The 21,239-nt window shown below is 49.0% G+C and overlaps 2 protein-coding genes across 2 annotated transcripts; one reads left to right on the forward strand and one right to left on the reverse strand.

Moving 5' to 3' along the window:
• Window positions 1–1,564: 1,564 nt before the first annotated feature.
• kdm7aa (lysine (K)-specific demethylase 7Aa) lies at window positions 1,565–16,961 on the reverse strand. The gene is made up of 18 exons (XM_068755433.1): window positions 16,864–16,961; window positions 12,299–12,384; window positions 11,951–12,068; window positions 11,184–11,344; window positions 9,260–9,401; window positions 8,847–9,033; window positions 8,598–8,760; window positions 7,489–7,576; window positions 7,297–7,403; window positions 7,049–7,140; window positions 6,856–6,942; window positions 5,680–5,931; window positions 5,479–5,603; window positions 5,058–5,206; window positions 4,878–4,972; window positions 4,305–4,492; window positions 3,819–4,207; window positions 1,565–3,588 (listed from the first exon to the last, which is right to left on the reverse strand). The coding sequence occupies exons 1-18, from the start codon at window positions 16,959–16,961 to the stop codon at window positions 3,500–3,502; spliced, it is 2,616 nt and encodes an 871-aa protein (XP_068611534.1). The 3' UTR covers window positions 1,565–3,499.
• Window positions 16,962–18,395: 1,434 nt separating this feature from the next.
• LOC137911013 (endoplasmic reticulum-Golgi intermediate compartment protein 2-like) lies at window positions 18,396–21,189 on the forward strand. Its single transcript, XM_068755437.1, has 12 exons — window positions 18,396–18,700; window positions 18,799–18,845; window positions 18,934–19,001; window positions 19,103–19,143; window positions 19,438–19,539; window positions 19,805–19,900; window positions 19,987–20,042; window positions 20,155–20,253; window positions 20,455–20,552; window positions 20,670–20,832; window positions 20,937–21,030; window positions 21,135–21,189. The coding sequence occupies exons 1-12, from the start codon at window positions 18,396–18,398 to the stop codon at window positions 21,187–21,189; spliced, it is 1,224 nt and encodes a 407-aa protein (XP_068611538.1).
• The last annotated feature ends 50 nt before the right edge of the window (window positions 21,190–21,239 follow it).

Consider the following 21,239-nt stretch of genomic DNA (forward strand, 5'->3'; position numbering starts at 1 on the left):
AAGTTGAGTCAATGAATGAAATATGTAAATTGGTTATTTTGGGGGAAATGGTCGATTCGCGATGACATCATGCTGTTGCTGTTTGTGGGCGGGCTCTGAGCTGTGAGGGGAGAGGGGTGCAGCCGGAGAGCAAGGAGCGGGCGCCATTAGCTGCTGGTGTGCGGCGTGTGTTCATTATCTCAGGAGGGAGCTCTCGATGGATTTCTTTTTTAATTATTCGGTTTGAAAACGTTCTTCGGTCGTGCCCTTTTGAACTCGTCTTTTTTTTATGGTCATTTTGAGAGCCCCCGTCGCCACTCTGTACAGGTTCCCAGTTAACAAGATGGCGTCGAAGGGTTCTGTCTTTGAGCGCGCGGGTCGATCGCTTATGGGCGGCGGCGCGCGCGCTCACGACACAGTGTCATTGTTTCCTGTTTTTTTTTTTTACGTAGTAGCGTTAGATGAACTGTCATGAACCCCAGAAATCAAACTCGTAGATCTCTGTCTGTTCCATAAACACTTAATTTTCTTTTGCCCTTTCCACACTATGCAAAATTTGGAAGCTCCTTATTCAACAATAAATGAACTCCATTACGAGACGTGACCACGTCAGGGTTGTTTAGCTTTTGACCCCATCTAGTGGAACATCCGTGGATTGAAAGGAACAGCACTTTTATGAACGGAACATAGGGGGCGCTGTGGTTAAAAGTGTGCAATTCGTTCCACCAATTAGCACAGGGTTTAATGGATATAATTGTCACTCTGCGTCCAATCACAGCTCTGGTTGTTTGGAGGTGGGTCTACTGAAAAAGAGAAAAGGTGGCTTTTGAGCGAACACCGGGATTTGGCACAATTATTGACATAATTTTAAAGGAGTATTTAACTATTTAGGGGCGCAACCTTCTTTTGGAAGAGCGAGTTCTGTATGTCTATAGTAATATAGTATGATACAAGCAAACGCATGATTTCATGATGTAAATTGGAAATGTTGCCCTTCTCTGTCGGGTCACTTTCTCCGGGCTCGATGCCTCTCAGTGGACAGACGAGAAATTTGGAATTCCACCAGCTGAGGACTAAAAGCTGATTGTTCCAGTTTAATTTCGCTTAAATAAAATTGTCTCAGTTACTGACCTGGATGAATATTAATCCATCTGTGAGGAAAAAGTTAGCCCATTGTCAAAAAGTCCAAAACCAGAATATTTAGCTTTGAATTGAACAGTAATTGAAGGATTGGGAAATGTTTCAGTTGAAATTTCAGGATGAAGCTAAAATTCACTATAACCTTGACAGGAGAACTTCATGTGACCTCTGAACCTTTGAATGCATGTTGAACTGTTGTTCTCCAACAAGGAGCTTAATGGCAAAATTCACAACAAATGCTTCACAATTCTTTGTTCTTGTATACCCAATTGTTGGGTTTTGTTTCAATAAATTGTTTGAAATGAGGAAATCACCGTAGCATGCTCCTACTTCTATGCCCTCCTTTCATATCATTGTAGCCTGAACTCTACATTCTTATTTTTTTTACTTCCTAAAGCTAAATGTTATGGCCGAGCCAATTCGGTACGGAAAAAGAACAGCCATGTTATTTTATTAGTTTTATTTACACGCAATCTTTGAAATGTAGAATCAAAATGCAATGCATCAACAGTGTCACAGTTAGCCAGTGTTTGTAATTTTAAATCATAAGCCATTTAAATCTGAAGAAAAAAAAAAAAACATAGCAAGACCCAGCACACGAAACACAGAAGGCTGAAGGAGCTGCATATAAGAGGAAAAGAGGACAGATCCTGTACGATGAATACTACAGCTTGTAACAAAACCCTGCCTGCGGGCCAGCTCGTGTGTTCAACGACTTGACATGCAAAGAGTTAAAAAAGGTGAAGCGTAGCGTTAGAAGAGGGAGAACCTCAGTCTGAGAACGTGATCAACACTCGTTTGTAAATCATTTCCGTGTGTTGGGGAGAAGGTGAAACACCTCGCCACGGTCTGATTGATCCAGTCACACGAGTCAACCTGAGCAAAGCTTTCAAGTCTCACTGTCCAAAGAGTGGTCTTAAAGCTACCTGGCAACATGCGCCTCAGAGTCATTTAAACACGCAAAATGTCTCTTGAGCTGAAACTGCGTTAAATTGTGATTGAAGTCGTGGAAAGTGATTCCTCGAAGGGTCGACCCGGCTGCCTAAAAGCACAGCTTACGATGACACCATGAAAACCGAGTCCGAGGTGAATCCTGTGGCTGGTGGTTCATGTCCATGGCATCGTTCCCTGAGAGGTGTGGACTGCGCAACCCGAGAAGAACAAGCGTCACCGGATACTTTTTTCTTTCTCCTCCAATCCAAACCCACAAATGTTCACGTCTTCTGAATGAATTGAATACTTTGGATCAACCACAGTGCTTCAGAATACCTTTTTTTTGCCATACGGGCACTAACTGAAAAAAGCTCAGGTTTAAATATGTAAAGCTGATGTTTCACATCCAGGTAAATTGCTACTCAAGAGATGAACACAAACATCCACGTTTACAAAAAGTGTGTCTGAAACAAAACAAACAAAACCTTAGGAAAGAGAAACCCCCTGGGAATAGCAGAGGTTTAAGGTTCAAATAGAATAAAAAATCATTCTCTTTCAATTAATAAATACATCATTCAGAGTCCATAAAAATAACATCACAGATAAAACAAGAAATAAATTAAGATGGAAATCGTGCGAGTCACGTGGCGACTCAAGGTTTAATTTTGAGACCTGAGCGAATGACTCGCAACTCCTATTTTAATCCCAGTTCAGAGGCAGAACTTGGGGCAACACCTTTCAGGTGAGCACAGAGGCCGGACTCCCGTCCGATCAAACAGATCAGACTTAAGAGAGCGGGTCGCACAAAACTACAAAACTCACCAATTTCATTCAGAAGAATCGGGGACCGTCTCCTCGGTAATTATTGCTGGTGTGATAGAGATTAAAAAAAGGGGGGGGGGGGGCGCTCGGGAAGAGAGGTGAGGCCTGGAAGGGGACAAGCACGGACAATAAGCACCATTTTGAAATTCCGGTTCTCCTCCTTAGCACCTCGTTTCCCCCCGTCGGGATCAGAGGGAAGAAATATCTGCTCCTCCATCCTCTTCAGGTCGAGGGGAGGGCGCGTTCGACGCAGGAAATATGAGTGAACCCCCCAGCAAAGCAAGCAGTTTGTTGTCCTTTTTGCGTGGGAGACATCCGGCGTCCCCTTCGTCCATCCGGATGCCTGCAGGAGTTTTTCGTCCGCCTTTCAAAACGTCTCCACTTCCCACGGCTCCGGTTCCGTTTTGTTCCGAGTGTGCTTGTAGAGAGGTTGTGCGCTTGCTTATTTTCAGATACCCTGTGTCTCCTCGGCATGCGCACTGAGCTGCTTCCTTTTTTGTTGTCGTTGTTTTGGACGAGTCGATTCACCGAGTCGCGGTCGTCTTTTGTTCTTCTTGTGTCTGGCAGCAAATTGTCCCGTGGGGGTGTTTTTTTTTCCTCCTTTCATCACCAACGATCTGGAATGTCACACGAAGACGCGACTGTGTCTGTTGAGTTTCAGGATCTTCCCGAGCCTCTGCTTGGCTGTGGCCATTCCTTTTTTGGGCCGCTTGCCTGAAGGAAAGGAGAAGAAAAATGAAAGGAAGTGAACATTTCTGCTACAAATATTTATTTTATTGTTATAACACTTGTATTCTCAGGTTATAAAAAGACTAATTCTATATCTTCATGATGCATTGTGTATTAAATGATATAAAACAAAATGGAAAATGTGAGATTGAGTGTCAGACTTAATCTGCACGGTAAAAAAGGAAAGAGAAGAAGCGATAATGGGATTTCCCAACCTTTCGTGGCCTGATTGCTGATTGGTGGGGGGTTGGGGGCTTGTCTCTTGGAGGGGTGCAGCGGCGGCGACATTGAGGGGTCACAGTATTGGTAGTTGGTCTCCGGGCTGCTGGCGTGGCTTGGACCGAGCGGGCTGGGGAGCCCCCGGTTGTCCCAGGCCTCGCTGCTGTTTCCCTGGCTGTCCATCGGGCTCGTGTCCCCCTGCAGGCGGAGCTGGTGCTGGTGCCGCGGCGCCTCCCTTTGCCCGACCGGCGAGCACCGGCCGGGGCTGGACCACCAGGGCTCATGAGACGAGCCCACCTTGTCCGACTTGGGGGCGCACAGCAGGCCGGCCATCGACAGCATCCCCTGAATGGCCTCCTCTGTGCCCGGTGAGGTAGGACGTTCTCTGCAGGACGCACAAGCAGCCGGGATGACCAACGACCTCCAGGCGAACACATCTGAGCTTTGAAGGTCGCCCCCCGGTGGGGGCGCAGGCTTCGTACCGTTTGAGTGGTTTGTGGTCGTCCCCGAGTTTCTGGCTGGACCGGTCCAGCTCGATGGTGTGCCCTGAGCGCTTCTGCTGAGACGAGCCCTTTTGTTCTTCATCCTCCTCCTCCTCCTCCTCCTCCTGGGAACTCTCTGAATCCTCATCAGAGGATGATGATGATGATGATGATGATGAAGCTTTATGCTGCAATGGCAAAGCAATTCTTAAATTAAAACGGATGTTTCAAAGTAAAAAGTCTGTGAACCATTACTGTCCAGCATAAAAGACCATTACATTTGCAATTCTGGGACTAAACACGTTGCATTTAATTTACTACTCGACAGATACACATATATATATATTAGTACTTAAGAAATGTATATATATATACACAGGTCATCGTAGCTGGATATTTTAATTGGTATCCAACAACGTGGCGTAATTAAGTCTTAAATGATACGGCCTTCCTCTTTATTTCAATGCATGCTTGTAAATTACTTCAATACGTTTTTAACTCAATGTAACTTAAATAAGTACACAAGTACGTCCTTTCTCAACAAAGCGTGAAACAGGATCCCGTGATTTTCACCTCCGAGGGAGAGTCGCTGCCCGACTCCGCGTCCGACACACCGGAGTGTCCCGAGACCTCGTCCCCGAGTTCCGTCTTCACCCTCTGCAAACCTTCTGGGGGGGGGGGGGGGGCAAGAAACACAACCTTGAGCCTCGAATACGAGTTTAAACACAATCGTCGACACCGGGGGGGGCTCACTGAAGAGCTTGCTTTCGTCCACCGCGCTGTGCTGCTCTCGACCGTCCCGCGTCCTCTCAAACTTGACATCCACGCGACTCCTCGGCAGCCCGAGAGGCGAAGGTTCTCCCTCCGCCTCGGCCGGGCTGCAGCCGGACCGCCTCACGTCTCTGCGCACACAAACACGCAAACGACGAGCACGACGCCCTTTGAAGTAAAACGGGGACTTTTACATTGAAACGTGCGAGTCGTCGTCGTTTGTTGTTGAATTAAACACATCTTTTTAAATTCTTTTATGTATTGTTTTATTGTTTGTTAGTGCCATAATAAAGGCTAATTGCACGTTAAATGAACATTTTCTCATGGAAGGATTCGACTTCACCTTTATTTCTGGCGCTGACTGAAACACGAATGGAGGCCGAGCCCGAGGACACAAGCTCACCTGATAATTCTGCCGTTGACCAACATGAGCCGTAGATGGTTGTCGTCTGAAAACTCGGCGGCGGCGGCCGAGGCGGTCGACACTTTATTGAGCTTCGCGCGAACCTTGGCGCGGAACGCTGCGTCCTGTGTAATGAGCGCCACAGAAAGATGAGCGCGCAGCGTTTCAAAGTCAGCTCTGGTTGCTCCACGCGCGGCTCACCTCATCGAGCGGCCCCACCTCCAGCCTCCTCAGTACCTCCCGGGTGTGCCTCTCCAGGATGTCCAGGTTCGAGGGCACCTTGGGGGCCCGGCGCTGCTGCTCCCTCAGTCGCCTGGCGGCCCTCCTAGCCCGGCGGGCCTGGCATAGCTTCTCTAGCGTGGAGCGAGTGGCCGGGCAGCCGTGCGACCCGGACGGTAATCCCAATCCGCTTCCCTGAGATTTCACTGGTTTGCTACCACCGGCCGGCTCCTCCTGTTAGCAACACGAAACATCTCACTTATTTTTAGACCAGAACCGATTTATTTCAAGATTACTCGACAAGTAGAATGAATTCTGTTTTTATTTGCTGTATTTGAGCTCCTTTAACTCGTTTCACTCTCGCCTTTCAAAGTGGGACTACGCGCCCCAAGTGGGACTACGCGCCCCAAGTGGGACTACGCGTCCCAAGTGGGACTACGCGCCCCAAGTGGGACTACGCGCCCCAAGTGGGACTACGCGCCCCAAGTGGGACTACGCGCCCCAAGTGGGACTACGCGTCCCAAGTGGGACTACGCGCCCCAAGTGGGACTACGCGTCCCAAGTGGGACTACGCGCCCCAAGTGGGACTACGCGTCCCAAGTGGGACTACGCGCCCCAAGTGGGACTACGCGCCCCAAGTGGGACTACGCGCCCCAAGTGGGACTACGCGTCCCAAGTGGGACTACGCGCCCCAAGTGGGACTACGCGTCCCAAGTGGGACTACGCGTCCCAAGTGGGACTACGCGCCCCAAGTGGGACTACGCGTCCCAAGTGGGACTACGTGTCCCAAGTGGGACTACGCGCCCCAAGTGGGACTACGTGTCCCAAGTGGGACTACGCGTCCCAAGTGGGACTACGCGTCCCAAGTGGGACTACGTGTCCCAAGTGGGACTACGCGCCCCAAGTGGGACTACGTGCCCCAAGCTGTTTGCTGCATAGAAGTAACAAAGTGGCAAAAAAAAAAACAATTATCGTGTTAAAAACTGAGTTTGCGTCATCATTCAGTTCCAATAAGAGGTTCAGATTACAAGGAGAAGAAAATAAACAGCTGCCGTTCATTTTTTTGTGAAAGGTCTCTTTCCTCACGTCGTCTCTAGAAATATCAAATGACAGCTTTTTACGGTTTAAACGCCGACGCCGCCCCTTTTCTGCCCTCACCTCCAGGTAACGGATTTCCTTCGTCAGCTCTTTAATGAGGCGGTTCGGCCTGACGTGATCCGGTACCTCGCTGGAGGGTTCGCTCACCTGCAGACCCAACAGAGAGCACATTCAGTCAGCGCCGCTGGGGTTGGAAAACGGTAGATATTTAGGTGTGTAGAGGGACGACGGTGAAAACGCAAAGACCTCTCACCTCCCGTTTCAGCCACGTCCTCAGCGCACTGATTAAAGCCTTGACTCCCTCGACCAGGTAGGTTGCTGGTGGACACCCGTCCTCCCGTAGCTCTGAGGGGGGCCGAACAGAGAGAACGTAAATGACCTGCATGACTGAGACTCGTCACTCTTTTTATTTTGCGTTGATATTCTGACACGCGAGCCCTTTTTTTAATATTAGTGTGCCATCGCCTCTGTGTTTTGTACACATTCGCGTTTTTCTCTCACCTTTCAATGTTTCCAAGAGGTTTTTGGCCACATACCAACAAATGGCCTCGAAGTACGGGAACTTAAAGAGGTCCGGGGTTTTTAGACGACGCTCCATTTCATAACACCTAGAAACACACGAAACACAAAACCACTCGGGGATAAACCGGCATGAGGGCAGATCGGCCCCGAAACAAACCGGATGTGGAGTACCTGAGCTGCATGCCAATGTTGAGGTTGTGGAGGAAGTTCCCTCCAAATGCCATGCAATCCTGAGAGGTGAGAACAGCGTGGATCCAGCCTGCAGGGGGCGTCAGAGGACACGGAGTGAAACAATTCAGCCCCCCACAGCAACGAAACAAACGCCACCGACGCAACTTTGAGCGCTCTGCTCTGATATTTATAGCACTTGCATATCTGACGAAGAACTACTTACAGACATAAAAACAAAACTTAAGACGTAGACGTCCATTAAAGTTACGCGTTCCCTCTACGCAGGTAAACGGTGCTACACACGACATGAAGTGAGCAGAAGCAGAGTCTTGGGGGGGGTTGGTGTTAGTCTGATAATGTGTGGGTTGACTGACCTGCTGCGCTCTCTGACCCCCCCTAATTCCCACCTCTCCACACCCCCCCCTTTAGAAAGCACTGCTGGAAGACGGATTGAGACCGTCCGGCAGCCGACACGCTGAACCGAGCTTTGTCTGCCTGGGTGTGCGTGGCGACAGCAAAGGCGCACCATCAGCTTCAAAAAGTCAATAGAGACTGATGGATGGGGGGGGGTGGGGGGGGCTGCAGAGTCATTGCTCCTTCTCTCTTATTACACAACAAACACTGCTTTTCTTCATTCTTCCCAATTGTAGTGACGATAAAGAACCGTTTGGGTCGTCGCTTATTTTCCTTTAGCAATTACAGAGGACTTCAAGGAGACTTTGATGTACGTTCCTAGCGGTGCGTCGTGGAAAGCGTGATTATTTTTTTGGACTTTTGAATGCAGGTTTTCCAGATTCAGACGACCCGAGTGAGCGTCCTAAACGTCAACTACGAAGCAGGAACTCCTCCAAGTCTCTAAAAAGGCGCTTCCGCCTCTGAGCTGTTTGGTTTGAACATCATCAAGTCCCCCCCCCCACCCCCCCATCAGTGCCATTCGTTTCGTCTCGCGTGAAAGCCGCCAATCAAGTCCCGTTGCGCCCGAAACAACTGGACAGAGGAGGAGCGTCATTCTCTCTATGAGCCAGCTGATCTGGTCTGACCGGAAACGTTTCAGAGTCACCACTAGAGGTCGCCTGGCTAAGACGATCAAAGGCAGCGTGGAACCAGACCTGTAGGGATGAGCAGGGTGGTTCCTTGGGGGACAACGCACTTGTAACACGTCTCCACTTTGTCCCCGAAGAACACTTCGCTCTGATTGGGCGAGGAGCTCCACGACTCGTATAGTGCAAGGTTGGTGGAAGTGGGCTTGATCAAATAGAAGATCTTCTCGCCCTGCGAAACAAAACGAACGCCGTTAATGAAGATTAAGATGAGATTAAACAAGCATTTTCTCGGCCCGATTTCTGAATGCACTTCACCCAGAGAACGTGGTACCAGACGGAGGTACCGCCGAAGTCGATGTGGAAGTCCGTGTAGCTGTCCCTGACTCCCATCAGACAGTACTTCTGGACAAAGGGCTTGGGGAAGAAGGAGTCATCGGGCCAGTAGTTCTCCACCCAGGACATGTTCCGAGCCACGTCGGGCACCTCCACCAGCTCGGACATCCTTCATGGGGGGGGGGGGGGGTCGGAGTGAAAGCAGAGCGAGTTAGACTCTATGGAAACGTTAGTTATTGCTGACAGGAGCGACATCTTAATCTGTCAAGACCAAATAAAAACACGTCTTAAACCAATAATGATTAGATTTAAGCGGGCAGGGATCGAACAGCCATCACAACGAGAATAAACACACATGCACACACATGCACGCACACACACACAGAGTGGCTTACTTCGTGTCGGAGAACTCCAGGCTGATGAGGTTGAGGACTTTGGGCCGAAGCAACGCAGTGAAATACTTCACGTACTCGCTGAGCTTCATCTTGCTGTCTGCCTGGCGGGCCACGTCGATCACATCGATGACTTTGTCGCCCCCTGGATGTGTAATAAGCACAGTTTAGTCGTGTAATAACAGATGGGGTCGCTCTGCAATTGGCTCCTGAGTGGGGGGGGGTCAGCGGCCTGCTGGCGTCTTCGTGCGCTTTTAGAGATCGGACCCTGAGGGGAAACTGGCACCGATGTGGCAGTGAGGGAAGGGGTTTGTACACAGGGGGGGGGGCAAGGAGGGACAATCTGTCCAGACCATCCGTCTCTGAGGCAGAGGAGTGGGTGGAGGTGATAAGGCTGCTGCATTTACCGCCTGGTTGTGCGTGGGAGACGTCACGGCTGGGACGCCGCGAATCACACGCTGGCGATCAACATCGGGCCGGAAGCGCCGTGTGGAACAGGACAGCTGCTTGTTGGACCCCCCCCCCCCGCCTGCTCACATTTTTTATTACCCTTCTGAGTGGTTACCCTAACCCCTAACCCCCAACACATCACACACACACACACACACACACACACCCCCCTCTGGAGGCCCAGCTGGCCTGCATCTGATGACAGAACAGCTGGAGTACAGGCGGGCAGGAAACCTCCCAACGCCACAAAACCCCAAATCAGCAGTCCCTATCCCCCCCCCCGGGGCAGCCTGAAGTCCAGGTGTGCGGGCAATAAAAGATGAAGGCAAATATTGCAAATGCGTCGGTAAAATGTGTGTAGAAAGTAATTTTACTGCATTCTCAGTACGAACTGACTTCACTGATGCTCTATGGGACCAATCAGGGGCCACCCACGAAGGGGGCCACACGGCTGTCGAGAGCCAATTGAAAGACAGAACGCATCGCAATTCCACTCCTGCTTTCCCATTGTCGGAAAACTGTAAGAAATGTAAGCGGACACCGGCTCCCCGGTCAGAGCACCTGTGCCTCGGGCTTAATGCTCAACGGGGCGAGGGAGGGGGAGAGAGAGAGAGAGAGATAAAGAGAGCGAGGGAGTCTGTAATCTGAACTAAATGATAAAACCACTGGTGGGCTTGTAACAGGAGCCGGGACGTGGCGAGCGCTTTCAATAAGGAAGCGTCGTGGCCCCAGAGAGGAGAGGGGAGGAGCTTAGGACTCACTCAGGCACCGATAAGTGGGCTAAAGCCCCGAACCTGGAAACCGGTTCACGTCGACACCCAGACGGCCTCGCTGCTGGGGCTGCTGTTGGGTGGCTTCCTCAGCTTTTAAGCAGACCGAGGCTCACCGTGTATTCCTCCCAGAGAACCCCCAGAGAACCCCCCAGAGAACCCCCAGAGAACCCCCAGAGAACCCCCAGAGAACCCCCAGAGAACCCCCAGAGAACCCCCAGAGAACCCCCCAGAGAACCCCCCAGAGAACCCCCAGAGAACCCGCAGAGAACCCCCCAGAGAACCCCCCCAGAAAACCCCCAGAGAACCCCCCAGAGAACCCCCAGAGAACCCCCCAGAGAACCCGCAGAGAACCCGCAGAGAACCCCCAGAGAACCCCCAGAGAACCCCCAGAGAGCCCGCAGAGAACCCCCAGAGAACCCCCCAGAGAACCCCCCAGAGAACCCCCCAGAGAACCCCCCAGAGAACCCCCCAGAGAACCCCCCAGAGAACCCCCCAGAGAACCCCCCAGAGAACCCCCAGAGAACCCCCCAGAGAACCCCCCAGAGAACCCCCCAGAGAACCCCCCCAGAAAACCCCCAGAGAACCCCCCAGAGAACCCCCAGAGAACCCCCCAGAGAACCCCCCAGAGAACCCCCCAGAGAACCCCCCCAGAACCCCCCTTTGATTCAGCGGGTGAACCTAAGTTCATCTTTAAACGTCCTTACCCACGTACTGCTCCACATCTCTGACAGAGAAAGTCGGGGCTGGTAGTTTGAGTCCCAGACCCTCCATCTCCGTGACCACTATGGGGCAGGTGAAGCCGTGCCTCTCCAGGTACCGGGGCGTCACCTGTTCACCCCGCATCCTCCTCAGGATCCCGTCGCCACTGGAATAATAGTCCGATTAGCATCGCCCACCGAAGCCTCCTATTCGTGCTACTCATGCTCAAAGCGTTCACCCACACACACACACACACACACACCCCCCCACACACACACACACACACACACACACCCACCCCCCCACACACCCACACACCCACCCCCGCACGCACGCACGCACGCACGCACGCACGCACGCACGCACGCACGCACGCACGCACCCACCCACACACACACACAGAGACACGCACGCACGCACGCACGCACGCACGCACGCACGCACGCACGCACGCACGCACGCACGCACGCACGCACGCACGCACCCACACACACACACAGAGACACACACACACACACACACACACACACACACACACACACCCACACGCACGCACGCACGCACGCACACACGCACGCACGCACGCACACACACACACACACGCACACACAACGCACACACACACACGCACACACACACACACACACAGCTGTGGGGAACAGCAATAAATCAGAATAAGGACTAAAGCTTACGCGTTTATTGCCGTGATGCTATAATCGGGATACGTTTTAATCTCCAACCGGTTTGCTCAAACAGAAACGGGCGCGTCTACCTGGGGAAGGTCCTGTTCTGGAGCTCCTTGATAAACATCGGCGTGCCGGCCTGCACCGGTTTCGAGCCGTCATCCGGCTCCGTGTAGTCGTGCCGGTGCCAGTTGTTGCGCTTTTTCACTGCAGCAAACACAGAAGAGCGTCACAGGAGTGTTTCATTCCACGTTCATCGGCGAATCGGGCACTTTCTGTAAAGACGTTCATTCACGAGATGGACGAGTAGCATCCAATTAGCTAGCAAAGGCTAGCTTCTAAGGCAGAAACGGGGTTACACATGCAAATGAGAGGCAGACAATCAGAGTCGGCCTTTGATGAATGAGACCAAAGGAGGGCAACAAAGCCACACTCACTCAGGGAGGGCCCCCGTGAGACGTCACAGTTGGGACAGTGGTAAACGTCGATGTCCACTGCATGGTGCTCCTCTACCTGCACACAGCTGGGAGACGGAGAGGAGTGTTTAAACGTCATTATTTCTGTTTCTGTTACAAACCCAATACCGAGTAATCTATCAATGATTACTCCGAGACTGGAAAGGATTTGTGACCTGAATTATCCTCTTTCTAACTTTATCATTTAAACAACTATGATTTTTTTTTATTAATATTATCGGCTGTCATTCAGAAGAATTTTTAAAATATAAGACCAGCTTTGAAATCTGTGCAGCTAATGTGAAACATGAAGCGTCACCAGAGAAAGATTTAAGGGATCACAGATTTAGTATCAAAGAGACTAAAATGAACACAAACACAATTAGCATCTGGTTCACCAGTCAAACCGCTCTGATCACACAACCTGCCGAAGGTTGCTTATTACAGGCAAATTAAATGATTAAAATCTCGAAAACAAGACGCTCCCAAGGTGGGAGGAGCCGCAACAACGCCGATGCTACCCGGCACGCGCTCCTCCGCTGCGTGCCGGAGCTCATTCCAAGGCGGCGTGGGCTCACGGAGCAAGCGGTCCGCCGTTCGGCCTGGAAAACACAGAAACCGGTAACCTACACGGTGACCCGATCCGAGCACGTGCACAGGTCACCTTTATTGTTTAATGACGTGCACTAAGCGGGGCAGAGGGCACATACAATGCACCCTCTCTACTCCTAGAGAACCATTAGGTTTAGTATTTATAGAGATCTTTTGATATATGAAGACAATAAATGTGTTTTATGAGATGGTATTTTGATTCCCAATACGACCTGGAAATAAAACGACCAATCGTCTCTGAAAGTATTTGAAACAGACATTTGAACTCTTATTTGCGGTTGAATTTCTATGCACAAGCACAATAGAAACATGCACTTTACAAAATGTGACGGTTACGAGCCTCATTAAAGCATCTTGATTGGTGCGATCAAACAAACAAACAGAAACGTGTTCATTGTAGCGCTCCAAAAGGCTTAAGAACTTCAGGCAGGCAGTTAGCATCACAACCCAAATCACACACAATGGATTTGGGCTGATAAATCCTGTTGCCAGCAGGATGGACGGCGCTAACAGCAGCCCGCTAACAGCAGCCCGCTCTCAGCTTTGATCTGCTAGAAAAGGCAGGAAACTGTAAAGGAAATAAAAGCCGAGGGTCATTAAACTCATCAGGAAGCTGAGCTCATGGGAACGCTGCCCCCAGTGGCACCAACAGGATGTCAACAGTCCTTCCCCTTTCTCCTGTTCACCTCATACGGTCCTGTGCTATTATTAGCTGCTTTCTAAACCGATAACGAGATAGATATAACAATTAATACTGCTAAACTGGGTGAAAGAGACCACATAGGCTTGGTTGATGCCATCATTCCGGGCGACTTAAACAAAATGACTTTATTTATGTCGTGCATTTTTCATTCAATTTGTGCCTTCAACCGTCATAGAAAACAACGAACCAAAATGACGACAAATAACTAAGCAGGAAACCTGAATCGACGCTCCTGTGCTTTGCAGGAAAGTGACCAATAACTCGCTGCAGCTTTAGGCCTTGCTCATACATCAGGAATCTTGTCTTGGATTAAATACAAAGTCGTTCACTGGGGGGGGGGGGAGCATGAGTCACACGCTCTGCTTTGGGGTTTGTCGAAATATGTGAGTCACATTGTTGTCCTCATCTAACTTGGTGCTTTCCTTTCTGTAATGCCACAGTGGGAAATCGGGGCACAGCACCATACATATGCCGGCTCGACTCAGCGCATGCATCACCTGTAATGACTCATACTGGAACAGGCCAGCAAGGTTTGGGGGGGGGGGTGGGGGGGGGGATTTACTAAGGGAGAAAGTAGGCCAAATATTTCAAGTACCGCATCGGTGCAAAGCTCGCCCTCCCCGAATCCATTCGAATGTCACTTCTTGTACCAGAGAAAGGACGAGATTGGGGGCGGGTCAACGTGCGTCACCTCCGTATTTACCGGCACGGTGTTACTGAAGCTTGTGGAGAACAAGAGAACGTTTTACAGAAAGTCAGGACTGAGAACAATGTCCCAACACAAAAGCTCGTTTTAGTCAGACAGACATCCCATCCTGAATGAGAAGACGTGTGTATTTGGCAACCCCCCCTCTCACTTCACTTCCTCTCATCAAGGGCCTCCTTCCTGTGAACTGAGAGGGCTTATTCATTAGTCCACGCGCTGTGAGGGGTTCATTGTCCTCCATGATCGGTGTGGAAACACAAAGGCTGGGGGCGTTATCTCTCAGCCCCAAATAGCTGCTCTGCATGGGGCAATGGCGCGCCGACATTAGGGAACTGGCAGATTCGTAATGGATGAGTTGGAAGATAGTGGAGGAGATGAGGGGCAGTTAAAGCACACCTGGGCTGTCTTTATCTGCCCCAGGAGGGGCACCTGACTGCTCCGGCCCATTTCCTAGTGCGCTCGGGCAAAGCTTCCATAAACAACGCTGGACCCGAGCAGCAGTCAGGGGTCAGAGGTCCTCGCAGATCGAGGCCCGGGCGCCACGAGAGCCCAGTGGAGGTTTAACAACAGCCCTGAGGCGACAAGCAGCGCCCGCGTGGCTGTTTTAAGGCCCCCCGGTGCCCAGGTAAAACATAAACAGCCATCGGTCTGTGGCTTTCTGCTGCTCGCCCTAAGGCCGACTGCATTGTAAATGCGTTCCTTTGAATGAATTTCATTTAACATAAATTAGAATTGGGATAAAATGCAAAGAAATACCCGACTTCCCTCCCAGATTACGTGAAATACTCATTACAAAAGTGACATGTATGAGTTTTCAATCCATAACTTATTAATAGAATAATTAAATTTGACTGGTAGTCGATGCGTGAAAGCCGTTTGATCAAGCTGAAGCTCATGCAGTTTCCTCAGATGGTTCCAGGAGGCGCTGCTTAAAGATAAATAGATGACCTGAAACATTCCTTTCTTTCTCTAAATATAAACAGCTCTCTCTCTCTCTCTCTCTCGTGCGACAGTGACCGATCACGCATTGAACTTGGGCAGCTGAAATGCCCCATCAATCATTCCTTCTCTCTCCATTGAGCCCCCCCCCCCCAAACACCCACACGCTAGTCAGTCAACTGATGCAGTGAGAAAGCCCCCACACGAACGACACAAAAAAAGCACCAGAAGGTTGAGCTCCTCTCAATTTCACTCCGATGTGCCCATAATCCATGGCTAGAGAAGATCCTTTTCCTTCCGCACATCCTTGTGGGGAAAGAAGCAGGAAACTGCCCCCCCCCCCTCCCCCAGCGTTGCAGGAAGCTCCAACATTTGTTCCTTTTCCTTCGCAGCCACATCCAGCCCTTCTTGGCTTTTTAACACGCCAAAGATTCTGGCCCGCTAAGTTTTTTTTGGCAGCGCGTTTAATGTGGTTACGCAATAGCTTCCGTCATTTCAACACAAGCAAAAAAAACAGAGTATTGTATTCGTAAACAGTTGCCCTGGAGACGCCCCCGCGCAGGCTAATACTTTGCTCGGTTTACTCCAATTAGAAGTGCACTGATCAATTACTGCAGGCTATTCCATAAAATGCTGCGCCAAACAACACAAGTTTTTAAATGGCACAATAAAACATTTTCCTGTAAGTCAGTAATCCTCATTAATGATCACAAGGGCATTCAAAGTAACAAGAAAATAGGGCAAAACATACAATAAACCAATCCGGGGGGGGGGGGGGCATGATCCAATAATCCTCCTCTCCGCCACTAGGGGTTGCCTGCCATGTGCCTCACGTTGCTTTAAACAGGGGGATTTAAATTCTAACTGTCAATCAAAAGAAAAAACCACAACAAGCTCCTTGTCGTCCAACCATTCGAGTTCTAACAAAGTGATCCGCTAATCATGCACGAAAACACACACACACACACCAGAAGATCTTATTCAAATAGAAGATCTATTAATCAATAGTGTTTCAAATCGATCCCAAACACGTGCCCCCCCCGAGTGCTGGTGTGAACTTGTCTTATTTACCTCGAATAACCTCGGTTAGCTTGGCGAGGCAGCTCTTTAAACACACAGAGCCTGTCTCTGTTTTCTAATCTGTTAAAGTTGCCTTTAACGCGACGTTAAATTCATCTAAAATAATGATTACAACCGACAAACATGCCGCGTCTGGAATCTTTTTGATCTCTGACTGACTGAATCCGTGTATTAGTACATAATAATAAAAAACAACAACACCCGCTTACTATTTGCTCTCCGTGTTTGAGTTATAACACAATAAACGGCTCCGGGTGTGTTCCTTGCGGCGTTTCGCAGCACCGGCACACCGATTCTGAAAACGACAGCCCACTCTCTTTGGTAAAGTCGCGTCAATAGACGGTTTAAACCCCCCGTCGCCCACCGCTAGCGCTAGCAAAGCTAAGTTAGCTTACCAGTCAACACAAGCTTAGATAGACGTCGACTTTTTTTTTTTTTCTAATAAACCAATGCGCGTTTGTCGCTTCGAACGACCCCCGCCCCCCGAGTAGACCATATCCGACGTACCTGCCGTGAAACCAGTCCTTACAAATGTCGCACTCGATCATAAACCGGCTCACATCGTAAGGCTGCCGGCAGACACAGTACAGCGGGGCCGCCGCCATCTTCCTACTGTCCCCCCAAACAACGCAGGAATGGAGCGGGGGGCGGAGACTCAACCCAGCGCCCGGAAACACCCGAAGAGGAGCCGAGCACACACGAGATGACATTTTAGGCAATCCCACCTCTGACGTCAATTTCCAAATGACTCATTTCCATCTGGTTGTGTGGGCATCCCAACCTTTTTTTTTTTTTTTTTTTCCAACAAATGAATGATATAATGTGATTAGTTCGGACATTTTCTCATTGTTCAGAGATGATGAACTAAATAAAGGAAAATATTAGGGAATCTTAAAGAGTTCAGTGAGAAATGTCGTTTGTATCAAATTCACGAGAACCCGTTAAGACGTTTATAAATATACTATACTTCCAAATTCCAGTTGTCAATAGAGCAATATATACAGATGACAACATGCAGTAACTACTAGTGCATTACCGGCATTAGACGTAGACACATTGAGAGTGGACTAGCGGAAAGTGAGACAATTCAAGTTCATTCTATTATCTTTTTAATAAATTAAAAGTGACACGACGGGAGTCCGGGTTTTTATATTTGTGTTTTCTGTTTCTGTTTTACGATAATTTTCAAGGTATTCTATTAAAAACAGAAACCAAAGAGCCACAATTTCAGTACTTAAAGCGCCACCTGCTGTCTAAATAGCAACATTGCACGCTGCCCGTTCACATACGTGCGTGGTGACGTCATAGTTTTAGCCAAACAAGGAAGAGGGCTGTTCTCCCGCAGCCGTATATTAGCACGGTAAAAAAATAATAATCAGGGGACATTTAAAGTCGTGGAATATGAATGCGTGGGACGCGAATCCGCGGCTTTGACTGCTCCAGAGGTAAAATCAATAAATGTCATTATTATTATTATTATTATTATTATTATTATTATTGCAATGAATGCAAAGATAGCCGCGATGCTTCACTAGATTTTTATTCTCACTTCATAGAACATATACCGGATTATTCGTTTGTGTGCTTTTACTGTGGTGCTGCTCAAAAGGTATGACATGGTGCAGACTAATATAGAAAAATGATGTTATTAGCTTATGTTATAACCACACAAGTCTGATAGTTCAATGTAATATTGCTAATAACACATTTAAATCTATATTTATAAACTGAAAATCTATTTATTTAGTCTCGCCTTTATGTAGGTATTAATAATTTAATAGATTGATAAGTATACGTATTTATTCCCCGCATTTATTATTATTGCTGTTCTTCTTAATTTATTTATTATTGTCGTTTACTCTGCAAATAATGCACGCTAGTCGTTAATTGATCAGGCATCATTTTTTTGCGCCGCCTTCTTGCATTTGTATAATCAGTTTGGTAAAAGTGTATTTGTATTCTTTATAAAACATTAAACTGGACATTTATGGGTTGTGTATTTGGATAAAGGTGGAACGTAAACCGGCGTGTACCTGAAGATGAGGCGTCTGCCGCGGAGGAAAGCCCTCGGCTTGGTGAGGGAGCTGGACGCCTTCCCCAAGGTGTCAGAAAGCTACGTGGAAACGTCCGCCTCAGGTGGAACAGGTGGGCTGACAGTAAAAATAAAAACACACAATCAGCCCTTCACGTTTACAGAGCAGCAAACAACCCTGCTTTTTTTTTTTTCTTCCACAGTGTCCCTGATCGCTTTTAGCACCATGATTCTTCTGGCTATCTTAGAGTTCTTTGTTTATAGAGACACATGGATGAAGTATGAATATGAAGTGGACAAGGATTTTTCCAGGTAACTGGATAAAATAAAAAATATTTTCCTTCATTCTTACATTTTCAGTCTGTGGGAGGACATTCATATTATACTGCCTTTTCTTTTCTCTTTTACAGTAAATTAAGAATAAATATTGACGTTACGGTTGCCATGAAATGCCAGCGTGAGTATTCAGCCTCAGAGATCACGTACTAACTGCATTATCAGATACTGCACTGTGAGTTTTTGTATTTTTTGCCCTGTGACTTCAGACGTTGGAGCAGATATTCTGGACCTGGCTGAGACCATGATCACGTCCAACGGCCTCCGGTACGAGTCTGTGAGTAAAGCGTCCCCCCCCCCAAACTTCAGGTCATGTATTTACAGAACACGAGATCCATTAAAATATTGCTTTTTTTTTACTTTGTGCCTCTTTTCCAGGTCATTTTTGAACTGACTCCACAACAGAGACTGTGGCAAAGGTAAGTGTTCGTGAAGTCACACAGGAGACTGTACTATCCTGGGATGCCTAAATTCAGGACAGAAGTCCTCGAATATATTAGTCTTCTTGCAGCCTGTGAAGCCGTTCATGGTTTTCTCTCATCCCCTTAATAAGTGTGTTTCGCGCAATACATTTGGTTACATGGCCTTTATCTGCCGGTATGTAGAAAAACCGGGGCGGATCCTCGGCCTGGTGGGGTCGGATCGCTTCCTTTGCCTGACGCGCCTTCGCGCCTTGCATGCGGCTAACACACTAACCCGTGTTCTGTTCTCAGGACGCTGACTCTCCTACAGAACAGACTCCGAGAGGAACACGCTCTCCAAGAAGTCCTTTACAAAACTCTCCTGAAAGGAGGCCCCACTGCTCTGCCGCCACGGTAACCGTCACTCATGCACGCATTTGTGTGTGCGTGTGTGTGTGTGAGATCAAGGGGAATATTATAGTAATATTAGGGATTAAAACCTAAAAACCTGACCCGAATGGACCGATTAAATCGGCTGCTGCTAAAAAAGAAAAGAAAAATGGTTCCGTGAAGGTCAAAGCGGGTTCTTTGCAGCCGGACAGATTCTGGTATCACACGGTTAACCTACCCAGGACGTGTGTGTGTGTGTGTGTGTGTGTGTGTGTGTGTGTGTGCGCAGGGAGGATGCCTCCCTGGAGCCACTGGATGCTTGCCGGATACATGGACACGTCTACGTGAACAAGGTGGCTGGAAACTTGCACGTCACCGTGGGGAAGTAAGAACGCGTTCAGCGCTGCAACGAATCTCCCGCCACGTCTCTCGAGTAAATACTTAACGCAGATACTCTTTTTTTTTTTTCAGGCCCATTCACCATCCTCAGGGTCACGCCCACATCGCAGCTTTCGTGAGCCACGAGAGTACGATTATTTCTCCTCGCAATATGCCGTCTTTGGCTGTGAAAGCATTTTATAAATCTGTCCTCCCCTGCCAAAGTGTTCTGCTAAACGCTAACTCGACTTTGTGTTGCAGCGTACAATTTCTCCCACCGAATAGACCATTTATCTTTCGGGGAGGAGGTACCAGGCATCATCAATCCCCTCGACGGCACAGAGAAAATCACCCATAACAGTGAGTCGCCGTTATTTTTCAGGAGGGGGATAAAGCGTTTACTGTTAAGTGGATTCCTACCACAGGATTCAAAGCTCCGGGGAAGAAGTTTATTAAGATTCATTTTCAGTTACTGCCGATTGAAAATGATGTAAAAAAACCCCTAAAATATTGGGTATCCCCCCCCCCCCACACACATATTTCTTCTGTGTTTTACTCCAGATAACCAGATGTTCCAGTACTTCATAACCGTGGTTCCGACCAGACTGAACACGTACAAGATCTCTGCAGACACGCACCAGTTTTCTGTGACCGAGAGGGTAAAGTAAAGTAAAGCCCCAAATCTACAAGCAGCGAGCCATTCATCCCTCCATCCAGTCGGGGTGGAGGGATGAATGAGAGAGAGAACTCACCCGCCATGCCGGTTGCTCCTCCAGGAGCGGGCGATAAACCACGCGGCAGGCAGCCACGGCGTCTCGGGGATCTTTGTCAAGTACGACACCAGCTCCCTGACGGTGACGGTCAGCGAGCAGCACATGCCCCTGGGGCAGTTTCTGGTGCGGCTGTGTGGCATCATCGGGGGTATCTTCTCCACGACAGGCAAGTCTTTTTTTTTGTTACCATGAAGTCACTCAGAGAAGAAAAAGCCGCCCGGATTCTGGATCTAGACACTCACTCGAGCTTTAACCTCAACGTCTTCAAAGGGATGCTGCACGGGCTGGTCGGCTTCTGCCTCGACGTTATCTGCTGTCGATTCAAACTCGGAGTGTATCGACCCAGAGGGGCGAGTCTTATCCAAAGAGGAGACCCCCCCCAAATCAACAGGCCATCTCCACTACCTCTTTGGAACTGAATCACTGTAAGAACAGAGACTTTCTGCGTTTATTCCAGAGCTCGCCGCCTCAGGACCAGAACAATCACCAGAATCCATTGCTTCCTGAGAATGCCCCTCAGTAGCTGTGTTTTCCAGCATTTCCCCAGATTACCCCCCCCCCCCCCCCAAATGT

Source organism: Brachionichthys hirsutus, chromosome 22 (genome assembly GCF_040956055.1).
Source record: "Brachionichthys hirsutus isolate HB-005 chromosome 22, CSIRO-AGI_Bhir_v1, whole genome shotgun sequence".
In the NCBI taxonomy this organism is placed as follows: domain Eukaryota; kingdom Metazoa; phylum Chordata; class Actinopteri; order Lophiiformes; family Brachionichthyidae; genus Brachionichthys; species Brachionichthys hirsutus.